Below are 11,791 nucleotides of genomic sequence, written 5' to 3'. Positions count from 1 at the left end.
GGTAGAAACTGCTCTTTTTTATGGTTTTGGTACCGCTGGCTGAAAGGCCAGTGGCGGAACAAAAAGAAAAGGAAACAAAGGATTCTCCACCCGGCCCTCACCATCTCCCAAAGAGCTGTCCCTTCCACCTCGCCCGTCTCAGGGTTGCCCGTCGCTTGCACTTCCGCTTGCGCGCCTGGTTTGGCGGAGGCCTGGACGGGTGGCGCCGCACCCCTGTGGCCAGCTCCTCGCTGTGGCCTCGGTGGACACTGCTGCTGAGGCTAAGCAAGGGCGGAGGAAGCCGCAGGGGGGCGCCCTCGACAACGAGCAGGCGGAGCGGCTGCAGCCAGCGGCGGGGGGAAAGCAGCAGCGGGCCGCCGGGGCAATATGTGCTTGATAGCCTCCGTCTGCTTCTGGGCAGCCGAGAACTGTTGGGCAAAGCTCTCGACTGCATCGCCAAAAAGGCCAGCCTGGGAGATAGGGGAGTCGAGAAAACGTTATTTGTCGGTCTCCCGCATATCCGCCACGTTCAGCCAGAGATGGCGTTCCTGGACCACCAACGTGGCCATCGTCTGACCCAGGGAGCGTGCGCAGCTCCTGCATCAACCCTGGGTCAGAACTACCCTTGTGCAACTCCTTTAATGCCTTGGCCTGGTATACTTGCAGGAGTGCCATGGCGTGCAGGGCGGAGGCAGCCTGTCCAGCGGCACCATAAGCCTTGGCTGTAAGCATGGATGAGAACTTACAGGCCCTGGATGGGAGACAAGGGTTACTCCTCCAGGTGGAAGTGCTCCTTGGACACAATTGCATTGTAACCGCACGCTCCACCGCACGAGCCCGACTGCCTTGGCAGCCCAGGAAAGCATAGTCGTTAATTCTGGGTCAGGCTCGGGCAACGCCACTCTCCCCGAAGGGGGCAGTGCAGCCGAGTCCTCAAACCCAGACTCCAGCTCACCCTGTATGCTGCCCCACTGTAACCCTCAGGCTACCCTATTCACCGAAGTAGCCCTCTTCTGCGGAACAGTAATGTGACTAGATCGGGCCATAGGTAAGGAGACTCCACCTGCTTTGATGTGTTGGAGTCTCAGCCGCAACGTCGTGATGGTCATACCGCCACAATGACGGCATGACTCATCCACGAAGGCTGCCTCAGCGTGTTCAAGGCCCAAACACGAGATGCAGTGATCGTGACTGCATCCAGAAACACACGAGTGGAATGACATCTTTAAAAAGATGCAACCCGTGTCTTGCTCTTTTAGGGAAATAGCTCTCTCAGAAGTGCTGAAGCGCACAGTGGAACCACCGCTGCAGTGCCATCACACCAACACCAGGCGTTTAAGAATTCCTCTCAGACGAAAAGGCAGAGCAGAACAATAGAACCGCTCGGCTCCAAAGTGAAAAGCTGAGTATGCGTTGCACCCGCTGCCTAATTATACTCGCACTGCAATCAGCGGCAGCTGGATGCAATCATCGCATGCCAATGTGCATTGGCTCGTTTAGTTTACACTCGAAGTAGATTGGTCTCTCGAAGCGAGATCCCAATTCGTCGGTCACCGACGTGACACGGAGTGACAGACTGAAAGGGTTTAAGCTTTAATTTAATTAATTTGAACTTTTCAAAAAAGGTTTTGAGTTATTCAATATAGAAAGCACTAATTTCATCTGTTATATTTAACCACAAAATCATTCGACTAGCATCACCAGCTCTCCCACTACTGGCTCAAAGTGCTGGGCTCAGCAGGTCTACTGCATTAGTTGGTCGTCTTGAAGGAAGCAGATTGTGGAATGATTCATAGATACATGGTCACTGTGCGTTTCCTCCTGTGACTTCATCGTTGAACCTCGTCATGTGTAAAAAGCCTAAGCAAAAACACAGGGACCCCAGTCCGCTAATATATTTCTCCTATTTGTTTCATTGCACCACATGCCTGCTATGAGTGAATTTGCAGCGACAGCGTTTGTTGGGTCTCCAGTGTGGTTTTAAATAAAACCTTCCCCTTGTAGACAAGTGGAGGGAGAAGATGCTTGTTTATGAAAGCTGAACAGCTGAAGCCTGACTGAGCAGGTTTCTGCAATCTCTTTTAGTAAACGTGCTGGAAAATAAATAAAAAAAATAGCTTGAGAACACACAGGTGGTCATATAAGAAGTGCTTACAGTTGGATGGCTTCTTCCAAGCGTTTCTGCCATAGTCAGGCATTGCGCTCTCTCTCTCAGGAATACATGAGCAATAAACACTTGAGAGGAAAGAAATGGAGTGGCTTTCACTGCAGATGACAGAGGAAAGAAAAAAGAGAAGCTACATGCTGAGTTTGATCGCTTGAGAAGCATTCAGTGCTCTAGTGATGAGTTGTGTGGTTTGTAATGAGTAGATTGTACATCCTGCAGTGAAAATGTGTGTAAATGCAAAGCTTAACTCTGGTTGTCCTTTCTTTTTCTCAACTAGTTTCTCAGGAATTCAGATATAGAGCTTCAGACAATAAACTGTGGAGGCAAAAATGTTAACAGGAATTATTCTATCATTCTGTCTACCTTCTGAGAATACATTACGTTGAACAATTTTTCAGTGCAAAGTCCAATCTTTCATAAATTCATAAAAACTTGAATTCATCCTCTACAGTTTTCCATTTAGTTTAGTCCCTCTTACATACCAATCCCTCTTACACTCTTAAAAATTATTATTATTAATTGGCACTGATTATTTATTGACTCTCATTCTGAAGGCACCCATTCACTTCAGAGGATCCACTGGTGAGCAAGTGATGCATTGCTAAATTTCTCCAAATCTGTTCTGATGAAGAAGCAAACTTATCTACATCTTGGATGGCCTGAGAGTGAATAAATTTCAGCCAATTGTTCATTTTTGGTGAGCTATTTCATTAACATCTATTGAACATTTGCCATTGCACAAAAGGAGTGTACTTTTTTCAATTTCCAATGCATAATTTCAAGTCTTGTTTACAAAATCACATTAAAATACAATGGGTTTCAAACATCGTTTCACATTGACTTTGCTAGAAAATTTAACCTTTCATACTTATTCCTTCCAAATGTGATGTCATCGATCCTATAATATTAATCAACATTGATAATTTTTCTTTACTGATTTTCACATAAATTAAATCACGCAACATTGTACAAAAGAAAAGAAAACTTGTTTTTATTGGATTATCCTGGATTATCATGTTTTAGTATTTTACAACGTGTTTCTACAATAAGACCTCTTAACATTATATTCATATTTTAATTAATTTAAAATCAAATATTTTGTACATGCTTAGGGAGCAACATTCCCTGGTCTGATGGCATAAAGATGGAGAAAGGCACATGAGTTCTTGAGTGAACACATGGTTTTGTTGTGCATTAGCAATTAAGTCTGTAAATCAAGGAAAGAAAATACTCGATAGCAAAAATAGCTGAAACTATTAAAGTCTATACTACTTTCTTTTTTGTTCTGTAGCACTTGGAATACCCATTTAAAGTTTCAACGTGGATATTCAATTATCCAAAGCAATTCACAGCCTGAAGAAATAAGTGTTGATATGGCAATTGATAAGAAGTAAAAATCGAGATTTTGCTCAGAGGGTTTTGCAACTTTCGCTTCCTCTCTCTTTGTTTATCCGCAACTCTTTTGAATATTTCTCTCGGAATTTCACTAAGACAGCTCATCGGAATTCCACTCGGGAACACAAGTATGCTGCAGTAAACTGGGAGTCTGTACAGAGGACTTGCCATGAGCAAGTCTTTCTCTTTTGATGACGGCCTTCTGCTTTATCTGCTCGCTCAACAGTAAATGCGTCCAAAGACAATATTTCACCTTTAGACATCTATATTGAAAGCATTTTACCCCGAAAGAGAGTTCTGCTCGTCTGTCTCAACCCCAGACTTAGGGTTTGTGTCTATGGCTGCTCTCCAGCTCAGGGAGGTTATTTTTAAGGTTGGATGTTCCTCAGTGTCTGGGGTATTTTATCCAGTTCCGAATAATCCATTTCTGCCCTGAGCAGCGCTGGACGACCAGTCGCAGGCCAAAGTTTGCATCTTTTGACATTTCAACCTCCAAACAACGTCCTGTGTCTCGACTTATGATGGGTCCATTCTATGAAATAAATATTTAAGAACTTTATTATTTTTGGCATCACACACTTCCTACAAAAGTTTGGGGTCAGTAAGATTTTTTTAAACTAATACTTTTATTCAGCAAGGATGTATTAAAGTGAGACATTCATAATGATACAAAAGATTTCTATTTCAAATAAATGATGTTCTTTGGAACTTTATATTGAGAAAAGAATAAACAATCCCCCAAAAATATTTATGACAGTATTTTTTTATCAAATAAACGTAGCCTTGTTGAGCATAAGAAACCTCTTTTTAAAAACATAAAAAAATCTTACAGACCCAAACTTTTAAACATTGGCGTACATTAAAATATATATTAAGGGTGCTTTTTAAAAAGAAAATAGTATTTTTTAAGAATCCAGTTTAAAATATCTGATGTTTATTTTAAAAGTAATGTTTTTCTTTGACAAAATGACATTCTCCATTTAATTACATAAAATCCATCAAAGTCTCAAGTGGAGAATAAAATATTAATATGAAGCGTTCAGCAAGCTAATAAATAAATTGTTTTGTATAAGTGTGTTCACTTACCTGAGTAAAATCCCAGAGCCTCTGGGAGGACCTGGTGACAGCATCACATTTTTTCAAGCTCGGAGTCTTTCCTCTTCCATCATCCACCAGGCATTTTGTATCAGGCAGAAACGTAGTCGACCCCAGGGCTCCTAACTGCAGTAAGCCCTCAGTGGTGTACCTTGCCAGCTGAAACAAAACATCAAGTTACAATGTGAGAAAAGGAAGCATGTGATATATAAAATGAAATGGATGGTCTTAGACATACAGCTTAAAGGCATAGTCCACCCATAAATGCCATTATAATTTTCTCACCCTCATGTTGTGACTTTCTTTCTTCAGTGGAATATATTTTGAAAAATGCCTCAGTGTGTTTTTGACCATATAAAAGTCGGTGGGGTCCAATGTTGTTTTGGACATCAGTGGCTTTAAATGTATGGACAAAAACAGGCATTTTTATGGTGCTTTAACTGTTGCTTCTGGGCAAAATATGACTCCATGATCCATAATAACACTTTCTCCAGTGAAAAATTCCACCCCCTGTTGTCCTCTCACATCACAATCCACCAACATATTTGTTTAGAACTGTTTTGTACTGTTAAACGCTCTGGTAAACGGTGCTTGATCTGTGCATATTTCTCTCCTGATTCAGATTAGACAACGTTTTCACTGGAGAAATCAGTATTATGGATAGAGGACCGGAAGCCATGGTTTCAAGTTAAAAATATTTCAATTATGAATTTGTAAATTACAAACACATAGATTTTTGCCTCAAAGGACATTAATTAATAACCTGGAGTCATGTGGATTACTTGTGGATTATTGTGATGTTTTTATCAGCTGTTTGGACTCTTATTCTGACGGCACCCCTTTCACTGCAGAGGATTCATTGGTGAGCAAGTGATGGGATGCTACATTTCTCAAAATCTGTTCTGATGCAAAAACAAACTCTTTTACAAGATGTGGCCTGAGGGTGATTAAATCTCTGAAAAATAAAATGTTTGGGTGAGCTATTCCTTTAAGAACACTCCAACAGATATAGGTAGTACTTAGCTATATGATTAAAAGCACCATCACACTGAAGTGTACACAAACTGTCTAGAGAGATGGAAGTCTAGATAGCAGCTATCTATTACGGTAAGTACACGGCACTGAATAACACAGGTCAATAATTCAGCTGAAAGTCAATCTCTTAGATATCAGATCCCAAGGTCAGCACATCACAATGAAGTACAAGCTGACATTCAATGAAAATCAAGCTCGCACTATTGAGTAAACTTAATCTATAGAACCGAGGGTAATTGTCCAGTGACCAAGGTGAAAACAGCAGGAGGACAATAGAGTGAGCTCATCTTCATGCATACTGTAAGCTGATTCCAGCTCTCATAGTGGCCATGCATTCACTTAGATGATGTACCACACACAGACAAGCTCACAGAGGACAAAGTAACAAAGGATTTTTCATTAAAACAATAACAAGTAGGAGAAGGCAGACTGTTTGAACAAGCTTGACAATCAACACATTAAAACATTTTTTCTTCATAAACGATCATAGATATCAAATAATATAATAATCTTTTTTTTTGTATTCATGGAAAATTATAAGAGGTAAAACCCCCACTTGAATATGCTTTAGATTTCTGAATGAATTTGCAAGGCCACAACCAATATTTGTAATATTAATTTAAATAAATAAATGAAAATAAATAATTTCAAATGGTTAATTTTTACTGGGGCTTCAGTGACACAGCAGCCATGAATCATTCCTGTTTTTAATTTGTCATTGGGCAAGGAGATGATAAAACATGGGGAAAAAATGAAGCTTAGCTGTATCATGTAAAACCAGCTTTTATTGTAATTTGATGATACAATGGGAATATACTTCAATTGCTTTATTTCCCTTAGGCCTGGATTATGGACTAAGACTGTCATTCCTTTACACGATTTAGGAGGGAGGAAGAGAGAACAAAGCAGAGAGAGAGAAAGAGAAAGAGAAAGAGAGACTGTATTTTAAATTGTTCAAAGGAGCATGTCTCTATTTTGTATGAATGACAACGAAAAGGTCAAATCACGCTGTCAAAGGTCATACATAGCCTGATAGGAGAACTGTTTGATTATTCCACATCCATATAACCTGAATGAATAAAAATGTTAGATGTCAAATTCACATAAACTGATGACTTCTAACAACTATTTTGCAAGAGAAGCAGTTATGAAAGGACAGGACACAGAAACTGAGATACAATTTACAGGTAATTTCAACCTAAGCTGCTCTCTATCTCCAGGCAATGGTGCAGTGCACCACCAATGTGAAATAGGTGTACACTGAGATTGACAAAATGTGTTTCAATTACAAATCTAATTTAAATATATATATAATACACACACTAGCATTCAAAAGTTTGGGGTTTACAAGATTTTGTAATGTTTTAGAAAGTCTCTTATGTTTGTTTCTTATGTTACATGTTCCCTGTGTGTGTTCTGCCCTCTGCTGTGTGCATAGCCACTCATTGGACCAAACCCATCTGCTTGTTGGTTCCCATAGTAACTCATTGGTCCCTTTTGTTCTCCTGTGTATAAATAGCCCTTGTTTTTCTCTTGTGCTTTGTCTGTTGTTGATCTTAATAGTTGCCATTTCTGCTTGTGTTTTGTTCCTTGTTTCCCTGTGTTTTGGTTTATTGTTTGTTTCAGTTTTCTTCATTAAACAGCCTGCACTTAGATACTCACCTCTGCTTATTCCCTCCAGTCCCCGCAACATTACAGAACAACAGACTGTACAATGACTCTAACAGGTATGCAGCTTACTCTCCTGCGCCAGGGCGAGCACTCCCTCAAGAACCATACCCATGAGTTTTTGGACTTAGCATCCCCTGAATTGGCGGTGACAGCTGCAAAACCTTCCGAGGTGGTGGTGACTGCCATATAATTTCTCTGTGGTGGCGGCAACGACCGCTACAGAACCTCACAAGGTAGTGCTGACCGCTGCAGTATTTCCTGAGGTGGTGATGACTGCTACAGAACCTCCCGAAGAGGTGGCGATCCCTGAACTCTCTGTGTCTCCTGTAACGACCACGGAGGTCATCCCTGAACTTTCTGTCTGTCCTGTCACCCTGCCCTGGTGTCTTGCTCCACCTCAGTCTCCACAGGCCCTTTTCGACTCCATGGGCCTGGCCCACCATCCCTCCCCCTGTTCCACCTCCGCTCCAACACCCTCCTGGACTTTTGTTGTGTTTTTTTTTTTGGGGCGGAGAATCTGGAATCTGGTTCTTAGGTGGGGGCTATGCTACATGTTTTCTGTGTATGTTCTGCCCCTTTCTGGTGTGCCTTGTTTGTCTCCATAGTTACCCTCATTAGTTGCCATAGCCAATCACTGGACCACACCCATCTGCTTGTTGGTTCCCATAGTAACTCATTGGTCCCTTTTGATCTCCTGTGTATTAAATAGCCCTTGTGTTTCTCTTGTGCTTTGTCTGTTGTTGATCGTAATGGTCGCTGCCATTTCTGCTTGAGTTTTGTTGGTGTTATTTGGTTTATTGTTTCAGTTTTCTTCATCAAACAGCGTGCACTTAAAAACTCGCCTCTGCCCATCCTCGCAACATTACGATGTTTACCAAAGCTGCATTTATTTGATCAAATACAGTCAAAAATACTATTATATATGAAGCATTAACATTTTTGATTTCTATTGAAATATATTGTAAAATGTAATTCATTCCTGTAATGATAAAGCTGAATTTTCAGCAGCCATTACTCCAGTTTTTAGGGGCACATTATTCTTCAGAAATCATTCTAAAATGCTTATTTGGTGATCAAGAGCTTATTATCAATGTTGAAAACAGTTGTGCTGCTTAATATTTTTGTGGAAACCGTGATACATAGCTTTTTTCAGTATTCTTTGCTAAATAGAAAGTTCAAAGGCATTGATTTGAAATATAAATATTTTGTAACAATGTACTGTCACCTTTGAATTTAATGCATCCTTGATGAGTAAAAGTATTAATTAAAAATAACAAATATATAGAAAATTTAAATAATAAAATAAGTAATAAAAAAAGCCCTCACTGACCCCCAAACCAGTGGTGAAATTTTAATAAAAAAGAATTAGAAACACTAGAAAAAGAAAACACACCAACCTGTGATGACATGCCGTGACATGGGTAGAGTATGGCCCTGTCATCCTCCTCTGACCCCTGATCAAGGCAGTATCCACTGGCTTTACTGTTTCGCACCTGAAAAATAAATAAACAATAATAAACACAGGTAGCTAAATCATGACGCAAGAAGCGTGAGCACACTGTGTACTATTAAGCTACCTAATGTAGTTTATAGCATTAGTGCTGCTCTGAATGTTAAACATAAATGCATGCACAGATGCCTTGTCAAATCCATTTGGGAGATGACAACATTGACCGTCCATAAAACCTAATACTGGACAGAGGATGAGATATGTGGAATCTGTGGTCTAGCAGGGATATTTTCAGAGACAAACTATTCCAATATAGCTATAGATTTTCCACCTCTGCAGTTCCAGAGGTCAGTGTAGAAATGCAGGTCTCATTTTTCTTCAACAAATTGAAAATACTGTAAGATTTCTCTTCTATTGAGATTTAGGCCTGTTGAATTCTAACACACATACACATACACTCCTCCCTCCTCCTACCCACACACACTCCAACGTTAATAAGGGCCTCATTAAATCTCATTATGAGGAAATTGGAGCTAATCACAATGCTTGCTACACTGTTGCTATGGAAACCAATTATCTTTACATTTCTACTTTATTACTGCAGTTTTTACCATTCAGTATATAGACACAAATTACAGTGCTTAAATAATGTAATCATATGTAAAGTACAATATACCAGGGATGCAAATACAATAAAAAAGTACTATTATACTGTATATGAAGCATTAATAGTTTTCTATGAAAATTTCTATGAAATATATTTTAAAAAGTAATTTTTCTTCTGAAATCATTCTAATATTCTTCAGAAATCATTCTAATATGCTGATTTGGCGATTAAGATCTTATTATTATCAATGTTGAAAACAGTTGTGCTGCTTAATATTTTTGTGGAAAACGTGACATTTTTTCAGTATTCTTTGCTAGATAGAAAGTTCAAAAGAACACTATTGATTTGAAATAGAAATATTTTGTATATCTGGACGTTCGGTCCTCTTAGACAAAGAAAACTTTTCCTTTAAATTGTGAATGGATTATTTAGAGAAACAGAGCAATGGGCACTCCCCTTGTAGCATAACTGACCGAGCTTAACAGGCGGCATTAACGATTGTTCTCCTTATTTCACAGAGTCTGAAGGCACCCAGGGAGAGGGATCTGCACCACGGCACTTCACCCCACAAGCACCACTCTGAGACAGGCACCGAGCACCAGTCATCAAGGGCACGTGTGATCAGTGTGTGGGCAAATAAATCACCCTCCGGGGCTCTTTCGACCAGTACCGGGTCTGTGCTCTCATTCACCCCGCGACAATAGATACAGTGCTGCTTGAAAGTTTGTGAACCCTTTACACTTTTCTATATTTCTGCATAAATATGACCCAATTCATCAACAGATTTTCACCCAAGTCCTGAAAGTATACATAGAGAACCCAGTCAAACAAATGAGACAAAAATGTTTTCTTTGTCATTTATTTATTGACAAAAATTATCCATTGTTACATATCGGTGCGGTGCAAAAGTATGTGAAACCCAATTTTGCATGAGAAACTGCAGGTAAAGTTTCTTGTAACTGCTGATCAGTCCTACACAACATCTTGTATTAGTTTTAATACAAGGGTCGTTGCTTGGGGTAGCTGTATTGCTGCATGGCCCAGTTTCTCTTGAGACTCAGTTCTCGGACAGATGTCCTGACATTTTCCTTTAGAATTTGCTGGTATAATTCAGAATTCATTGTTCCATTAATGATGGTAAGTCGTCCTGGCCCAGATTCAGCAAAAACAGGCCCAAACCATGATACTACCACCACCATGTTTCACAGATGGGATGAGGTTCTTATGCTAGAATGCAGTGTGTTCTTTTCTCCAAACAAAACACTTCTCATATAAACCAAAAAATTCTATTTTGGTCTCATCTGTCCACAAAATATTTCTCCAATAGTCCTCTGGCTTGTCCACATGATCTTTAGCAAGCTGCAGATGGGCAGTGATTTTCTTTTTGGAGAACAGTGGCTTTCTCCTTGCAGCTCTGCCATGGACACTTACATTTACAAACAGAAATGTAACACTGGGTCATTTTTCTCAATAAATAAATGACAAAGAAAATATTTTTGTCTCATTTGTTTGATTGGGTTCTCTTTGTCTACTTTCAGGACTTGTGCGAAAATCTGATGATGAATTGGGTCATATTTATGCAGAAATATAGAAAATTGTAAAGGGTTCACAAACTTTCAAGCAGCACTGTATATAGACACACACACACACACGTACGTAGATAGTATATATAGGTAGTATATACTTAGAATCTTTAGCAAACTGTTGAAGTGAATTATTACTTTAATATCTGCCAAAAAAAGTGTAACAGAATGATAGATTTTTCACAGGATTATAGAGACATTAAACTAACAGTGTCATATTTATGCAGAAATATAGAAAATTGTAAAGGGTTCACAAACTTTCAAGCAGCACTGTATATAGACACACACACACACGTACGTAGATAGTATATATAGGTAGTATATACTTAGAATCTTTAGCAAACTGTTGAAGTGAATTATTACTTTAATATCTGCCAAAAAAAGTGTAACAGAATGATAGATTTTTCACAGGATTATAGAGACATTAAACAGTGTGTGAAAGTACATGCCTTTCTATGAAAGGTTTTGTTGGTTTAAAAGTTGTATAAGGGGTTGGTTTGTCTTTATTACCTCTCCATAAGTGATGGTGTTGTTGTAAATTCTCATCTCAGGATAGACATGCTCGAGGTACCAGCGAAAGTTCCTGCAGTTCATTTTCTTTCTCAGCGCTACACGCTCTGACACGTCTCCAAAATCCACTCCTGGGTTCTGGAACAACAGAAAGAGACTGTGAGTTGTCATTTGGCAGGCGCTGTTTTATGCAAAACATTTGAATACACTGGACGAGTGGAACTTCATTGGAAACTTCCAGTTTTATACATTGTTACTTTTAATAAGAAACAAAGTCTCATATTTCAAATTATGTCCTT

At 39.6% G+C, this 11,791-nt stretch overlaps 1 protein-coding gene across 1 annotated transcript in view; it reads right to left on the bottom strand.

The window, feature by feature from the left end:
• Nucleotides 1-3,423: 3,423 nt before the first annotated feature.
• LOC107600134 (polypeptide N-acetylgalactosaminyltransferase 9-like) overlaps nt 3,424-11,791 on the bottom strand; it is a 108,192-nt gene continuing 99,824 nt past the window's right edge. The window contains exons 9-12 of the mRNA XM_016291935.1: nt 11,493-11,630; nt 8,740-8,835; nt 4,628-4,795; nt 3,424-4,073 (exon numbers count right to left, since the gene is read on the bottom strand). Coding sequence (XP_016147421.1) covers nt 3,927-4,073; nt 4,628-4,795; nt 8,740-8,835; nt 11,493-11,630 — 549 coding nt within the window. The 3' untranslated portion in view covers nt 3,424-3,926. The remainder of the gene's footprint in view (nt 4,074-4,627; nt 4,796-8,739; nt 8,836-11,492; nt 11,631-11,791) is intronic.

Source organism: Sinocyclocheilus grahami, unplaced genomic scaffold, assembly GCF_001515645.1.
Source record: "Sinocyclocheilus grahami isolate Dianchi unplaced genomic scaffold, SAMN03320097.WGS_v1.1 scaffold278.1, whole genome shotgun sequence".
Lineage (NCBI taxonomy): Eukaryota > Metazoa > Chordata > Actinopteri > Cypriniformes > Cyprinidae > Sinocyclocheilus > Sinocyclocheilus grahami.
The sequence above is the reverse complement of the archived record's forward strand: the minus strand, read 5'-3'. Positions and strand labels throughout refer to the sequence as shown.